We start from the raw sequence: 17,106 nt of genomic DNA, 5'->3' as shown, positions 1-17,106 counted from the left end.
CTATTAGGCCTTAGTTATTGTTCAATTAAAGTTAAATCAGGCAAGAACCCATTACAAATGCATTTCACAGCATTCACTGTAAAATTTCCTCTATCACCACTCTTTTCCTAAAGGTTATGGCAGATGTGTGTTACAGGTACCAGCTCAGATTTTCATCTCTGGTACAACCAACACCAAAATAACCTCCACACAACAACTGCACGATTCAGACGGTGAAATTGGGGAGCACAAYGCTGTTGCTCAATTATTCACTGTCACCCTCTCCCAAAGAGCAATCGTTTCTGGATGCAGAGGGTCCTTACCAGACAGGCCATGGGGGTCGGAATGGCGCCTCTCCAAGATTTTGCATCGCTCCTTTTTCTTCTTGCTCCCTCTGAAGCTGCCAAAACGCTTCATGAGCTGCAGCATGCACTCGCGTGGCCGCAGCTGTTGCTCATGCCCAGGGCTGAAGACAAAAAGCAGCAAGAGGAGAGGTGTTGCTTACACCAAAAGCCCAGGTGTGAGGAAACAAAGCTCCAGAAAGACTGTGTGACTCCAAAAGAAGTCCAGCTGGCCACAGCTCAGCTCTGAGATGCCTGGCTGTGGTCTTTGTGGAGAGCTGCCCTGCAGAAGGCTGGCGACCCTCGCTCGCCAGGYGCTTCCAGCCTTGATTCCGGCACGCAGTAACTGCCCTGCACGTCTGTGTGGACACAGGGAGAAGTTCAAAGTCTGCCCAGCTTGCAGCCACAGAGCTCTTATACATCAGCTGTCAGAAGCCTTGGAGACCAAAACGTTTCCCAGCGGATCAGCTCATGTGGAAAAGGTCAGGAGCCGCCTGATAAGCTCCCCTGTTTAAAAATCCTGCCTGTGCGAAGGAGCCACCAGCCCTCTGGAAGGGAACTGTCATGTGCAGCTCGGCATGACGACTCTTTCAACAGGCTGTAAAAGGAAACCACCCCTGGACACACAATTCCTGGCAGCAGCGTCCCGGGCGCGCTGGCACCGTGATGTGACATCACCCAACTATTTTGATTCACGTGTGCTGGAGTGACGGGAGAGTCCAGCTGACTGTCCGTGAGCTCCACAGCGCCCGGCCCTCCAGAGCTCATGACCAACGGATCCATGGCATCCAGCTCCTGCCAGTTCATAAACAGAAGGCTGATACTTTCTGGAAAGCATAGCTGGAGCGATGGGCTGGAGTTTCTCTGTGACGTGCCCTCCCTGTGCTGCACACACCCCTGTGCTCTGCACAGATCGCTCCCTTCCAATTCGCTGCCAGCAAAGCAAAAGGCATCGGCACAGCTGTTTGTAACACAGCTAAATCCACCTCGTGGTCTTTTCAGTGAGACAAACATGCACGAGGCTGTTGCTCATCCCAATCAGTCAGGCTCTATGGTGATGCTGGGCTCTGAGTCTGTACATTCAGAGCTGTTTATTTTAGGAAAGGGTTGATCATCGTGGGCTGGATCGTGAGCAGCTGGAAAGGGGTGCGAGCACGATCCAAGGCATGGTCAAACCATCATAGCCAACCTTCCTAAGATTACAGAAAATGCTCTGTTAAATCAAAAGCTTTTTTTAAAGTCACAGAGCATCAGCCTTTCCTCTAGACRTCACTAGATTGTGAGGCTCAGCTCTTTCAAAAATCAAACCCTACATGACTAATGAGAGTCTTTTCAATTCCTGGAGGAATTAAAGGTGCTATCACGTTTTTCCTCTACAGAGAAACATGCCTTTTTCTTGTGTCCATGATTGCTTCGGGGACTTAACATCATTAGGAAGGAAAAGGAAACCCAGCCATGAATACTGCAGAAAAGGCCTTTATCAGCCTACATTCCCTGCAAGCTCTGTTTTTTTCAGGAAGATGCATTAATGCAAGGATGTCTTGGGAATTGAGAGTCCCCAAGAATATGTGCAGAGGTGACAGCAGATTCCTCTGGCATCTTCAGCTATCAGAGGCTACCCCAAGTCTACTTTGTGGAGAACATGGAAGAAGACAGTACAGAGGACACCATTGTTTTCTCACCTAGCAACTGAAACAATCAAATTATTACCTAGACACTTAACTACCTTCCAGGCAAAGCTCTGAACTGATATCCAAGTGAGACACCATGATAATTAACTTGAGGGTRTTCCCAGACTTTCCATTCCTTGTTAGTCCTCCCACTTTCTTTTACCCTCAACTCTGTGGCTCTGTTTCAGCTCGGCAAGTGAACATCCCAATGCTTTTCACGGAATAACAATCCTTTGCATAAAATCTCCTGTCAGCACAGTGTGTTTGCAAAAACCCCTTCTTCAGCCCCTCCCTCGAGGCTCACTGTTCACCCAGCACAGAGGAGAAGCAAATGAAACAATGAGTTGAGGAATTGTCAGGGGAAAGTGTCTGTGTTAAGTTAAATATCTGGTTTAATGTAGCTGTAAGGAGTATTAAGCTCTGCACACCCCATCTGGTTTTGTGTGACGACCACGTTCACCTCTGCAGGCTTCATCTGCACTGCCCCCTCCCTTTACTCTGCCATGGCACCACGACTGAGACTGCAGCTGCAGTGGGACAAGCTCTGGCTCTCCCCACAACCACATTTCATGTGATAATTCTCAACCTACTTCCCTAAGTACTTCCCATTTGAAAACCAGCTCCCCAAACCCAAACCTGSATTCTCCTTGCTGCAGATTAAGCCCATTCTTCTCTTACTCACCATGCACAGRGAGCAGATTGTTCCTTTCTGATCCAGAGTCACCCCTGGCATATTTGACAAGTTATTTAGYTCCCTTTCCAGGCTTTGTTTGGCTGAAGTCACAACAAGTGTTGCCTACATCACCAATGTGATCTGAACCTCAAGCTCCCTYTCTTTTAGAAAATCATTCCTCATTCTTCAGTGGCCAAAGGATTGCTAAGAATGACTTAATGTCATCAGAAAGCAAAAAATTTAAATCCCTTTTTAATGAGATAAGAATTACTATTGCTTCAGCATGGAAACAGCCCCYTTTCTGATAGAACCCAAGGATAAATAATCACTGATGACCTTTTCAAGCAGGGCCATTGCACCAGGAGGGCTCATTTCCCCTTATTAAGGGAAATAGCAAGACTCTAATGTTTCTGCACRGAGCTACTAGAAAATGAAACAACACTGTTTAACAACTGACTTTCAGAGTAATTTGTTAAAAAAGCTCTAAGGGCTTCGACTATAATCAGTCTGTTTCCCCCAGCTAATGGTCTAGCAGATACTTGCACAKTTACACCAGGTACTACATCTTCTTAATGATTCCAGTGCTAGGATCTTGTAAAAGGAATAATAAAAAGCTGTGCTTCAAAGAGTTCCTTTGGGGCCATCTATGCTCTGGAGATTGAAAACATAAATCCCTTCCATCCCTTCCAAACAACCATGAAATGGACTCTTGTCAAGCTACATTAAAGTCTCCCAAATTAGTTATCCCATATTATGGTTTTTAGCTGCATAAGGATAACATTGTGCCCTTCCAAAAACTCYGTGCAAATGCCACACAACGGGCAGCTCAAAAAATTATTTTGGGGGAAGGAGCAAACAAAAACGGTTTCATGTGTTTGAAAAACTTCCCTAGTCCCCCTTGTTCCTCAAAGCTCACCGGACCTGAATTCAAAAAAGCCCCATCCATGGCTGGGCTCCGTCCTTTTGATGCTTCTTTCTTTTAAGTTCTCCATCTCTCAGGATAAAAGGGCCTGCCCCCAGTAATTTACCATGACTCTTCAGGCATAAAAATAACAAAAATCCTTTTTTTTTCTAGATGTAACATGAAGATTTGTTCTGTGAGGTCGAATTGAGTGTTCAGATTTGGCCACCAGACAGAAAATACGGAAGATGCCATCATAGCAAACAAGTGCAGCCACCAGACGGCAGGGCTTTGAAAAAAATGATTCATACATCTCACAGAGGTGTAAATTCTGTGCCATGGTGAAAACATTTAAATACTGATATTTCAAACCATTTTCTCAGTTGCCATTTTAACAGGAGCTTCAATCTGACATAGAAATGCAGCAGCAGCAGAATGGAGGGCAGGCAGTAGGGACCAGTTAGTCCTATCAGGATTTATTCTGATGTGAAAATGGAAAAAACAATGTTTTTCTTCTCGAWATTTAAGAGCTCATTTAGCTCAAAACAGGAAGGCTGAGAGGAATAYGTATCCCCTTAATGGCAATTAAGGTTTGAACTGGCTTCTGGCTGCAAATCAGCAAAACCAAGTGTTTCCCTTTCTTCATTGCTGAGAATTTGCTTGTTCAAAATGCCCTCTGTTTTTGCCATTGCTACAAGAATAAAAGTTCTGATCTATGCTCAGAAAGGTAAAGCATTAATCATGCTTACATTTCTACATGGATCATGTTTCTCTGCTATGGTGTCCCTAAAGTTTTCCCTAAACTGGATTTTTTTAAATTTTCTTTTTTTAAACTCTACATAATGAGTTGGCAAAATGGAACATTTTCTAATGCTGTCAGTGGTGCTGGCACATGTTTACACCTCTTACAACACCAGGCTGCTTTTAACTGCAACCGTGTTTCATATAAACAGAAAATGTGGAAAATATTTCAAAATAACATGCAAATAAATATGTAAAAGAGATCTTTGCTCTAAAGAAAAAAAAAAAAAAGCCATTCAAGAGCCCAGGTGTTGCAATGCACAATAACAAAAAGGCTGTTTAGCCCCAACACCATTTGCAGGCTGGTTGTACAGAGCTTGCAGCCCATGTTTTCAAAGAAAAACACAAACTACCACTTTCTCCATCTGGTCCAAGCCCAGCTCACACCCCATAAAAGAACTGCAAGTTTATGACTCCAAGCTGGGCTCAATTATTTCCCATAATCATAACCAAGTGTTTCCCTGTGACAAGTTTTCATCCCCCTTTTTAATACTATTTCATGCTGCTTTCACTGTACATTAAGAAAGATTTCAATCTCTGAAAATCTGTCAGAAAAATCTAAAAGTTTAATTTTACTTCTTTTCTAGCGGTCCCCTAAGGTGCACACTATATTCCCCAGAACTCTTGGTAAATTACTTATAAATTACATCCTGGCGTCCTTGTGATGTTTTCCTGTCCTACCTTTCCAGGGGTTTGTAACACAAASCAGCAGGAATAGGAGTAACAGCAGTGTTATTGTTAGCATATTGGTGATTTCTAGTAAGAAAAACACTATTTCAGGCTCAGGGCATCTATCCCAGAAGGGCAATAAGCTGGGACTGATGACTGTGATGTCATCCAAATGATGATTTTATCATTTCCCTGCATCCTTCTAATAAACTTGGTGCATATGTTTCCAGCACTCACTTCTTCAGCAATTTCAGATCTTTTTGTGAAAAATGGAGCTGTTTTTAAATGCACCACAATCTGGCWGTACACAAAATACCAAAACAGTATTCAATCCAGGAAGTACAAGATGTCTGGTGACAACACCACTTATAAAATTTAGTTAAGTTCTCTGCTAAAGAAAAACATCTCAGCAGTAACTTTAACGAAAAAAAAAACCCAAAAAACAGCAAAGACAGTAAGTTACTTAGAAGCATTTTCCCCTTGTTTTTCTCATCTCTTCTTACTTCTCTTTCTTCTCTTTCTTCTTCTCTTCTTCTTCTCTTCTTCTATCAAGTATTTCAACTATATTGATCCACAAAAGCTTGAGAGGGAGATAGAGTTYACTGGAACATCACAAATCTCTTTATTGTTCTCTTCTTATTCTTCTTTCTTTCATGCTTCTTCACTTCTCATGCAGAATTGGAACAGATTAAATGATGCTAAAGTTAAAATGGGCATTGCAGGGCTGAACAAAATACCCCTTCAGTTTAAACTAAAGTCTTACAACCAGCAGTGAATGGATCATAAAGGGAATGTCAGCAAATGGATAAAGACAGGAATTGCTCCAAAAGAGTGATGTTTTAGGGATGGCCAGTACCTGAAAAGTGAAATTCACACAACTATCCCATAAAGAACACCCAGGAAACACAAGAGACTAAAAATCAGAGCACCATGACTCCACAGAAATACAGGCCTCCACTGATTCTTCCTCTGGAGATTTATTTGGAGGGAAGAGAAAAACCCACTGAATTAGCAGCAGTTTGCACCAATGCTCAGCTGTCCTCGGATGTCAGCCCTACAGACCCAGTGAGCATTCCTCATGGCACAGCCATGCCTTTGCAATTTCTAAACTGGCAGAAGCATTAGGAGTGACACAGCTTCACCCTCATTTACTGCAGCTTTARCCTTCACACTGGCATGGTCATCCCAGAATACAACTTTAGTGATGGGAGTGCACATTGGGAAAAACACCCTCATCCTAAAATCTAGATGGTATGATGAGATTTCTCAGCAATTTCAACATCTGTATCCCTCTGCTCCCTSCAAGAACCAGACTAATCTCTCAGAAAAAGCCAAGAAATCTGCTGACATACAAGGTAAGACAATAAAAGAYTCTTGTTCTGGTTTGGTATCAGTATCGTCTGCTATTTTTGGTTGAAAATACTCTTAGGTGTTCTCTTACAATACATATGATTACAAAATATGTAATATCTCTTACAAAAATATGATTAGTGCAATGTTGGGATTGGCAGTCACCCTGCAAATAACCCATTCCAATGCCGCAGTGCATGTAATAAAGACAGGTATTATATATATATATATATACATAAAATCAGAAACAGTGGTCAGCAGCATCCTATCAGACACGTGAGACAACACAGAAATGTTGACTGAAGAGAAAACTGAACCACACCTTGAAAAGCTAAATGCTCAGGTAACTCTTGAGAAGCATTTCCCATTCCTGGCTCCAGCAGTTTCACTGATGAGTCTCCCGTTCTTCACTGATTAAAAATGGACCTCATTGTTCAGCTGCAAGAGAGCAGCAACTTACGGAGGAAGGAAACATTCCCTATGGGTCTCAAGGGCAAAGGAGCAAACGTGTGCAYCTCCTTCTCTTGGATGCTGTGACGGTGCAGAAGAACCTGAAACCTACATTGAGGTCACCTATAGGTGTTTACACAAATGATGCTTTTAGCAGTGAAAGCAGGGTCTTGTAGCAGTGAGCGGAATTGCTCCTTGAACTCAATCTCAAAGCTGACAGAATTCCAAGGACTAGCTGGGGTATCCATAGGAAGGATTTCACATATTATACAGCCACTGCCAGTCTGGTTACACCAATGGCTGAGGACACGGAGCACAGGGCTCTATCCTGGAACTAAACACTGCAGTAATGCCAAGAGGGAAAATTCCTACAAGATCACCCAACACTGCACTCTTCATATGAGTGAGATTGCTCCAGCAAGGGGAATATAATGAAAGGGAGGAATCCTCTATATGCAGACTGCGCTGAAATCCAGCCCCCTGCACAGCCCTTTTGTATTGCAGCAGCCCCCTGGGTCTGGTTGTTCAAGCCACCCTTAGCCAACACAGTACACCCTCATCTGGTCTTTAAGAAACCATGCAAGGGATTTAAAAAMMMAAAAAAAMCTGCACAAAAAACCCAACACAMAAAAMCAAATCTACAAAAAATGCCTCCAAATCTGTATTCATTCTCTACCTTTATTTTTCCAATAAATTAATGATTCAGAAGTATCAGTTGTAAGCGAAGGAAAAAAGCCAAGTGCTTTGCATGCTTTAATGTCATAATAACTGAACAACTGGCAAAGCAGCTCTGTTAACTACCCAACATGAGCATCTCAGGAATCACCAGCAGCTCCATCTCAGACAGCACCTCTTCATCTTCAGCAGAAGGGAGGTAAGTTCCATGGATTGAAGCCTCTTTGCACAGGGAGAAGGGAYTTTCCAGAAGTCCCTGGCCAGCAGCCTGGCATGAGGCTGGCCAGGAGCAAGACTGTTGGACTCAGTAGCTCTGGTYCTTCTTTTGCAAGGACATATTGTTCCTCCTGTGTTAAACCACTCTGTTTATGAGGTGGATTTCTCATGCCCAGCTCCAAAGAGTTTACTGGAATTAGTGTCCCAGATATGCCAGAAGAGATGGGGATATAGAGGAGAAAACAYGCATAATCACACACATAAGATTGGAATAGAAAATCTTGCTGGTTTCTTTTTCCAGGTTTTGTCATTGTTGCTTATTTTAATGGGGTTCTTTTTAGATTTTTTTTGCACCCAGATCAAACAGATCAATTTTGATAGCAAAAGAAACTTCACTGACTTTTTAAAGAGAGATGGAAGCACTGTCAAATACAGACCCTGCAGGTTTTGAGGTGATACAGAGGGGTACCTTAACAATCTGCAGAGGCGTGGAAGGGACAAAGAAGGAGACAGTGGACATGTAAGGGAAAACTGGATTGGTTTACTCTCTACAATGATCTAGAAACCACCCAGGTATTTCCCATTTCTTGATGATTCTACTAATTTGTGTATCTGGCAGACAAATAAATTGGAAAAAAAAAGCATCTGCAGTATCCAGCTAAAAAGCTGCTGTGACTGTGGGAGTCACAATCCCATGATAACAGTGAATCAAAGGATAGTGTGGGACAGCTTGGGTGGTGAAAATTTCCCTGTTCATTCATTGTTCAAGTGAAAGCACCAAGCACTGCAAAGTTCAGAGTTGTTATTTTTAGGATTGTGTGAAAAATCTCAGTGGGTTGGCTGGGACCAGCACAGATATTAACTAGAGAAAGCTTTGAGTCTTTATGCCTCAAGATGACAGAAGGGCTGGAAACCTGGGAGCGACAAGGCAGCAAGAGAATATTCCTGGAAAAGCCAACCCTGCCAGTGTGCACACACAATGCCTGGCAGGAAAAAAAAATAGCCTGAAACTTTTCACAACAGCTAATGATARAGGAAGAGACAGAAAAGGCTGTCAGCTGTGTCCCTGGGGATCTGTTTGAAAGCCAGAGACAGAGAGGGAAGAGGCAACACCACTGTTACTCCTTGCACAAGGCTTCCTTGGTCATTTGTGTTTYAGGACCAGTGCTCAGGCACATCCCAGCTGACACTCAATTTGCAGCCAGCACCTTTCCCTGCTCACTTCCTCAAAACACATCCAGCCTCAAATTGAGGACAGACTTCTAGAGTCATGCAATCTCTTTTAGTGGTGACTTAGCAATACATTGGGCCAATCACATTACCATGTACCTTAAACTGTACCTTACCTTGTTCCTTTACATTAGTGCCTTGTAAAATAACTTGAAAATTATCTAAAATAGTAACACAGAAGACCAGAACTTGTTGCAGAGAGCCATCAGGCCCCCAAATCTTGTCAAGGTTCATGCAGTGGCTTCAGTGCTGAAAGTAGAAAGCACTCTACCAAGTAGTTCTAAAGTCAGTAACCCTTAAATTCCACATCAAGAAACAAGGCAGAAACTCAGTGTTATGGTCACAGAGCTCTGTTACATATCCAGCAGCAGCAGCTCTTGAATTTCTTGCTCTGCCCCCGAGGCCTCCTGCATCCTCAGTCCCTCACTCAGGTGCCTCTGTCCTCAGGGGCACATTTCTAACACAGGCCTATGAGCTTTCCATAATCCCACCYGGTGCAATTCTGGCTCTCTGAGTCAAGGTTGCCTAAAACAGTCTGTAAAAATCTACCTGTGCTCCAGACTGAGCACTTTTGTTATTATTAKGTATTTGTGGGGAAAAAGTACTCCATCATCACCAGGCAGCTGGCAATAAAGCCTGGCAAATCTGACGCTCAGCTTATTTGCAACCACGTCACTGGARCAAAAAATATTAAAATGTCTGTGCTAGCAGACACAAAAGAAATTGCTGCTCCAAGCCACATATTGCTTTAAATCAGGTAGGTTGTTTCCAGTCTCCATAAAATTCCAAAAARGCAAAAGAGGGGAGGAAGAAACACTGAAATGGCATCAAGTATGKCATTAATAGACTTTAGTTATATTCTAAACTCTGCTCTCAGGCAACTGCACAACCAGGGAAAAGTCACATCATCTCTGTGAGAACTTCAGATGAAAATCTGTTTTCAAATGTTACTGCACTGCAAGAGTGTCATGCTTAGAYTAATCCCTTTTCTATTCCTATTAACCAGAAAGTTAATTAAAAATCTTAAAGAAAATAAAGACCCACAGCAGATGAAGTAGATTTTTATGCTGACCACAGGCTTCTGGCTTTCGTTCCTGTTTATTTACTGCCTATATCCATGACAAGCCTATGAGTTCAAAGGCAAACAGCAACATTCCTGTATCTTCAGGAACTGCTCAGAGTGGGGAAAATGCAGGGTGGAGACAATCAACCCTCAACCCAAGAGATCAAACTTACATTTGTCTTAGTAGCAAATCCCAGGCTCATTGCCAGCAAAAYTGAGCTTCTCAACATGTCTTTAAATTAATTTCTGAGTGGGTTTTTTTCCTGCACGTGTTAAAAGATGTGACACGAGCTCCTGTGCCAAGCACAGCACTGACTAGGAAGGTCCTGCTGGTCTTTGAATCAGAASCCTCAACACGGCCAGCCTAAATCAGTCCTTCAGATTCCCCCTGCACCCTTCAGTCTTCCCTATTTACAATCACCTCCTACAAAATTCACACTCTTAATCTACCTTAATTAATGAAACTTCACCGAAACATGTAGAAGACCCACTCAGGGTCATGGATGAAACTCTGGGGGACACTGGRAGCAGAGGGGGGTGCTCCCAGCCCAGTCTTTACCCTCCCTGCCTGCACAAACCTGCCACATCACAGCCAACACAAATCCAGCGTGGGAGGGAACGCGTGGGGCACCAGCAGAGCCCAAAGGACTTTCTGCAGCTTAGCAGCTCCCGGTGCATCTCCTCCTAATGTGCTTATCTACTTAGCCAGCAGTGAGCTAAACACCTTCATGTCTGCATGAAGTTTTACTGGGCTTTTGTAAATAGCTTCCCCTTCATGACTGGGAAGCTCCGTGTGCCTTCACAACCTTTCCTTGGCTGCCATCGCCAGGTACTTCCTGAGGTGACAGATGGTTTTGCTTTCTRCTCCAAGGGCACAAAACATGCAGCCATGCCTGGGGAGCTCCCAGTGCTCCCTGAGTTCCTCCGTGGTGAAGAATGAGGCTGGCTCTTCAACAATTATAACTGCTCAGTTCCAAGAAAACTTCGGGCTTTACTGTGTTGATGCTTCCAGCACCAAACCACGTGCATTTTTCTAAGGACATGGCAATCCAGTGTAATTTCTTTAGAGCACTGAGCCCACCAGGCTGCACTCTGTGCCCATCAGTCCCACCTTACCCCTTTAAGGCTGCAAAACCAAGGGCTTCTTCCCCTCACAGATTAACATTATTAGCATATTAATGAAGTTGCTGACCTCATTTACCACCTTGGCTTTCGCATCATGCAAAAAGAATGAGGAGAGAAGAGCTGGAGGCTTCCTTAGCATGGCAAAGGGCTTCCACTTTATGGCGAAATTGCTTACAAATGGCCCAATGGAAGGTGATTCCTTCCCTAATGCACAGGAAGCATCTGTGTTCAAGGCAGAGGATAAGAAACTTTGGGGAAATAAAGTGGCAGGTTTAGAGAGAAACACAGGTTCCTAGCTGTGAACTCATCCCAGGATTTTTCCCTCAGAATTTCTGCAGGATGTGCATGTGCTGCTGAGCYTCGCATCTGCTGGATGGATAAGAAAGTAATTTCTAAGAATTTCAGTGATGTCAGGCATTTTCTTTTTTCAATGTGACCATAAAGTGGCAAAAGCTGTCAGCGGCACTGGCAGTAGCTTAACAAAAAATGTTGACGTTGCCTGGATACTGAGTCCTGCTCCAACCTTGGATTTGCCTGCATGTCTGCATTTGACAGAAGTAACTCCTTGGGATTTTAGGTTTTCTTTAATATTTTGAGAGCCGTGCAAATATCTCTGCGTATTCAGATCCCTCCTTCTCTCTCCTCCCCCACTTTTCGGCTTTGTAAAATGCAAACTAATTCCTCAACCATAGTAAAGCCATAAATAAGAAGCCGTAAAAATATTTTTTCTGGCCTTTTTTTTCCTCCAGGTTAATCTTTTCAGTTATATAAACATTTTATAAAATAGCATGGCAAAAGTATATGAGAATCTGTTTATGTGATTAAGACTTGGCTCCTTCTTYCCCAGTGACAGTATTTCATGCCTTGCATTTGCCACTGCTGAGATTTGCTCAGCTGTCTCTCCATGACCTCCAAAGCAGAAGGCAGCAGGATTTAACATTGCTGTTCATGGAGTGCTTACAGTAAATCATTACTGGTGGGTATTCATGGAGTCTTGGGAAAAAAAGAGCATTATTAAGTACCTGCTAATTTTTTGTAACAGTGGATGGATTCCAGGTTTTCAGTGATGGCAAAAATCCGGCTTATCCAAGGGGAAGTGAATTTTCCCCAGTCTTTCCCTTTATTGCTGTCCTGCTCCCAATCTGATTTGTGCCTTAGTGTTTGAAGAAAGAGTTCTGGATGCCATTTAATGAAGTACTGTAGTGTTTTATTATCTTTTATGGTAAAGAATTTGGAAGGACTTGAGAGAGCTTTRTGCAGAAACAGAAACTGGACCAAAGTGCACATACAAAACACAGCACTAAACTCCTCTTCCTGGCAGCAAGATGACAGACAAGTGAAAAAACATCCACTGCAGAAAATTTTTCCAGTTTGCTCCCTGATACGGTTTCTAAGTGAGGAACAATGCACTGTTATCCCAGTGCCCCACAGCAGACGATTTCAGCACCCTGTGGGGTTATTTTCCAAAGGCAATTATGTGCTGTTCAGATACTTTCTTTRGTGTCACTTGTTTTATTTAATTAATAATGTCACAGGATTTGAATATGCAAGCAGGTCTTTCAACAATGCCATCCCAAACATCAGTGCCCCATTCCTGCAGAGCCCCTCTGCACTGGGGAATGACTCAGTTTAGCCACACTGAAGCAAAGGGCATAATCCCCTTCCTCTTCCAGTTCTTCATTAAAAAAAGAAAATCCAAATATTGTAACACTAAACATCATGACTGCATCATCTCAAAAGGGTAAATAAAGCTTGAATGCAACAAGAACGTGTTCTACAATCTCATAACTCTTCCCAACAGATGCCAACCACAAAGCAGTGTGAACATGTGAGGTTCACCTAAYCAATGTAATGCTGTTTTTCCTCTCATTACAGTGGTAGCAGATGTGAGATTTTGGACRCTGTTGGGTTCAACAGCTCTGTGGGGAGGAGAAGACCCTTTCCTGCTGTAGCACTCCAAATCCTGCAATTTAACCACTGGCAAAAAAATTACATGGCAAAACTTGACACTAACAAAAAACAGATGGAAATATTGAAGCAGARTCAAGCCCTTAAAAATATGTCTTTTCAGCTTTAAAATTGGAATGGACAAAGTCATAGGTAGAAGAAAACAAGGCTGGAGRTGACACAACAGGGTTGTTTTGTGCCTTTTGCTGTTGCCTTCCCCAAGTCTGACATTGCTGGAACCATCAGAGTACTTGGAAGTGTTTGAAGGTGCAAGAGTCAGTGCATGGAGGCGGTGCCACATTTGTGCAGAGGAAAAGCTCCTCCCAGCTACACACCTCTTCTTAAATCCAAAATACAATAAAGGGGTGACAATGATGGTGTGAATGCCAAGAATCATGCTCTCCAATTTTCTTTTGCAAGCACAGGTGAGAGTCCCAGCCCACCCCAGGGCAGCTGGATCCTCTCTTGGCTCACTCAGCTAAAGTGGAGCCAAATTATGGCTGAAGGCTCAGCACTGTTGCTGTCTGTGCTCCATTGGCATTCCCCCTTCCTGAGTTTGTGGCTGGGCTCTCCAGGGAGGCAGCTGCATGCAGTGGATAAAAGTTTCCCATTCTGCAGCACAGGTTTTTCACACATTCTGCTTTCTAAGTTCTTTGTTTAATTCCAACATTCCAATRTTCACTGTCTCCATATCCCAGCTTTTCCAACAGAGGGGCTTTGGGGCTTCCTGTGGTAGCCACTGCAGCTTTTAGCTACTCCAAACAAAGCTCTGCTYAGCCTCCACTCACCCATCCTAAAATGCTGGGTGCCTTTAACAGCAGCATGACTTCTGGCCAGCCCTCAGTGGCAGCTTGGTTGACTTTAATGTTATTTAATTGCAGTGACACATCTTTAATAACAAAAGCCATGCCAAGAAACTGCAGTTGGAGCAAGGGGTGACCTAAGGCCACTTTCCAAGGATTTTCAATCCCCTGTTCTCTAACCTGTGGCCTCCTGGTGCTGTACAACTCCCCATGGTCACCGAGGGGTTTGAAGCCACCCAGAGCTTCTCCAGCCCCTGATACAAGAGCTCAGCCACACAGAATGAGGAGCCTTACCCCAAATTTCACCCTCTGGAATAGCCACATGCTCCTCCAGCACCATTCTCTGGGGYTGGGGACAATTCCAAGGTAGCCACCATCCTTGAGCATCCAGGGCATTCTCCCTTAAAAATAAATCTGAGATTTCAACTCCCTTCATCACCCCTAAACTCTGTGGTTAAATGAAAACACAACACGYCAGCATGGAGCGAAATTCCCCTGCACAGAAGCTCCACACAACCSCCACACAACCCAAAAATCAGCAGAGTTTTATCTTTCAGGATTTATCTGACAGCTTGGATATATGTAACTWTTGGTACATGGAGATGCTCCATATAACACACAGAAATAAGACATACTAATCTTCTTTGCATTTTCATGTTCCAGTATTTTTTGCACGTTCTTCACATCCAATGGCCTGGATAATACCAGAGCCTAAGTTCACTTTAGTTAAACAAACTTCAAGGGAACATGGCCCACCACAAAGGAATACCAAAGGCTGTTAATTAAATACATCAATGAAATTGAGAAAAATGCTAAAWCTCAGTTTCTTTTTTAGTCTTCGCTTCTACAAACAGGGAAAAAGAAAAATGTTGTTAACATCTGCAACAAAAGCCAAATCTGTCACTCCACAGCCACAGCCCTAGATCTAGAACATCTCTCCCTAACTGTCTTCCCTTGCCACTAGTAAAAATTTGCTGATAATCCMCCTATCTTTCTGCAGACTGGGCTTCTGATCCAACAAAATCTAGACAGCTGTACAAATGGGTTTGCACTAATCCCCACCATTTGTTGGAAAGATTTCTGTGAATACCAGCAAATATACAAGATGTCAGATCAGCAACACTCCTCATTACTTACTTTTTATCCCTTTGATTGCATTAGAGGTAAGGATATTCTTCTGGCTTTTAAGAATAAAACCCAACATTTTAAAGCTTAGATTCCCCATGTAGGAAATTATTGCTTATTTTTCTCTACCTTCATAGGGGTGATGATAAAATGTTGCTTAAAATAGCCAAAATATTTCTGGTTTTGTTCTCTTTTTCTTTTTGTTTTTTTTTTCAAGGAGGTCTTTACCTTTTTCTTCAGATCAACTGGCTTCGATGGCTCAGCAAGGATTTATACTATTAATTTCAGGCACCCAAATCTGGAAATTGTTCCATTGTGTTCAGAGCCCAATGATCAAATCTTCATGTGTCCCTCAGAAAAATCAGACATAGTAAATCCAATGTGTTTAAATACATATAATAGAGMAGAATTTGATCTTCACAGGGGTAGAAGCCACATTTTTACTACCTTTGCTGAAAGAGGCACTAYTCTTTTCTATAAGATTAAAAAAGTTTAAAAAACTCAGCCAACCACTGATTCATTTTTGAGGTTCACTCTCCTGAACAAGTTTAGGCTGATGCTGCCTTGCTGCGGACTCCTTTGCTAGAAGTCCATTTCTATTACCTGGCTCCATGTTTCAGCTTCCATTGGTGCTTTTTGTCATTCAGAAATCCCTCAAGGTGCACTGAACATGGCCAAATTCACCCCTTCTCTATCACACACAAAGGAGGCAGCACTAATACAGATGCTAAACACAAAATAAATCACACAGCACTATTTGCCACCTGTAGCTACTCTTGTTCCTGTATTAAGCATTAGCTCACATAAAATCCTTTCACCTTCTCTCCAGAAAGTTTTGACATTTGCAKAGCTTAGATGTGTCCTCTATTTTGCATGGGTTAAAGCCAGTTTTGGCCTCTGGATGTTCAGTGCTCCCAGGCATGTCAGTGTGAGGAAGGAACTGGAGCAAAGGCTTTACTGAAAACAGTATTGTAGCTGTGTTGGAGCTGTGGCTCAGGTTGCCAAGTGCAGTTCTCTCACCATTAAACAGCTTCAAGGAAAGACTGTGAACATGWAGAGCTATGGAAACCTTACACTGAGGTTAAGCAAACAAATCTGACACCAAACCTTGTGCCCAGCTCAGGCAGGCAACGAAGTTGATATATTCACAGTGACCCTGAAATGAAATGCTCTGCACTCCCAAATAACTGTTTGTTGAAGAATATTTGATTAATGGCTTATCTTCACATGTGTTCCCCGGCCAAAAATTAATTGCATTATGGTCCCTGCGTTTATCAATGCAATTAAATGTCTAGCTTGATGTGGAGTGCCATATCCTGACCTGAGGGCCATGTCAAACTCTCCTGGGATGAGAAGTTGATTTCCTGAACAACTGTTGAAATTACAGCGTGGAGGAAGGGACACTTTTAGTCCCCGATGTTTTAATCGGTTTATAAGAAAAAAAAAATTAAAAAATTAAAAAAAAAAAAAAAAAAAAAAAAAAAAAAAAAAAAAAAAAAAAAAGAATTAACAGCAAGCATAACCAGAGGTTCTCAGCATCCTGCTCAAAACCTAAGCCAAAGCACCTCCAGGCAGATAAGGCAATACCGGGCTCTCCATACACGGAGAGGCAGCAGGATGCCCACAGGAGGGCACCTATGCTTCACAATTCCATAGGGAGGTGCAGTCTGGGCTGGCACAGTGTGGCACAGTGTGGCACTGTCTGGCACAGTTGCTCCCACGCACTCGTCACCGCAGCCCCGTGTGCCACACCCACGCAGGGTCCCAAACCTGCACCCGCTCACATTTGGGGCTCAGAGAGCCGTAGACAACAGGAGATGCTGCAAAGAGCAAACTACAGAGAAACCCACCACAGCTGCCGACCAATGAAGTGTGCTTGCAGGAACCCCAAGGCAAGCTTCAAAATAATTTAACTGAAGAATTGAGGTGTTTTGATGGTTGATCATCAAAGGCTCTGAGTACTTGTTTCACATATYAAGTACACACAGATTAATATTTTAATCATCTAAGACAGGAATTTTTTTTAAGATAYAGAACAATCTTCAAATGCAATGTGAACTGCAAAAGAAAGGGCATAGCAGAATGGTT

The 17,106-nt window shown here is 43.0% G+C and overlaps 1 protein-coding gene across 3 annotated transcripts in view; it reads right to left on the bottom strand.

Moving 5' to 3' along the window:
- The window catches only part of PRKAG2 (protein kinase AMP-activated non-catalytic subunit gamma 2), a 209,617-nt gene that overhangs the window by 105,340 nt on the left and 87,171 nt on the right, over positions 1-17,106 (bottom strand). The window contains exon 1 of one of the 3 annotated variants that reach the window (XM_057365397.1): positions 303-562. The exons of the other annotated variants lie outside the window; for them this stretch is intronic. Within the exon in view, the coding sequence (XP_057221380.1) occupies positions 303-408 (106 nt within the window). The 5' untranslated portion in view covers positions 409-562. Of the gene's footprint in view, positions 1-302; positions 563-17,106 lie in introns of those variants that run through there. 3 annotated transcript variants of the gene reach the window in all.

Source organism: Malurus melanocephalus, unplaced genomic scaffold, assembly GCF_030028575.1.
Source record: "Malurus melanocephalus ecotype Western Australia unplaced genomic scaffold, MMel_1.1 scaffold_52, whole genome shotgun sequence".
In the NCBI taxonomy this organism is placed as follows: Eukaryota; Metazoa; Chordata; class Aves; order Passeriformes; family Maluridae; genus Malurus; species Malurus melanocephalus.
This window is presented reverse-complemented; position numbering and strand designations above follow the sequence as displayed.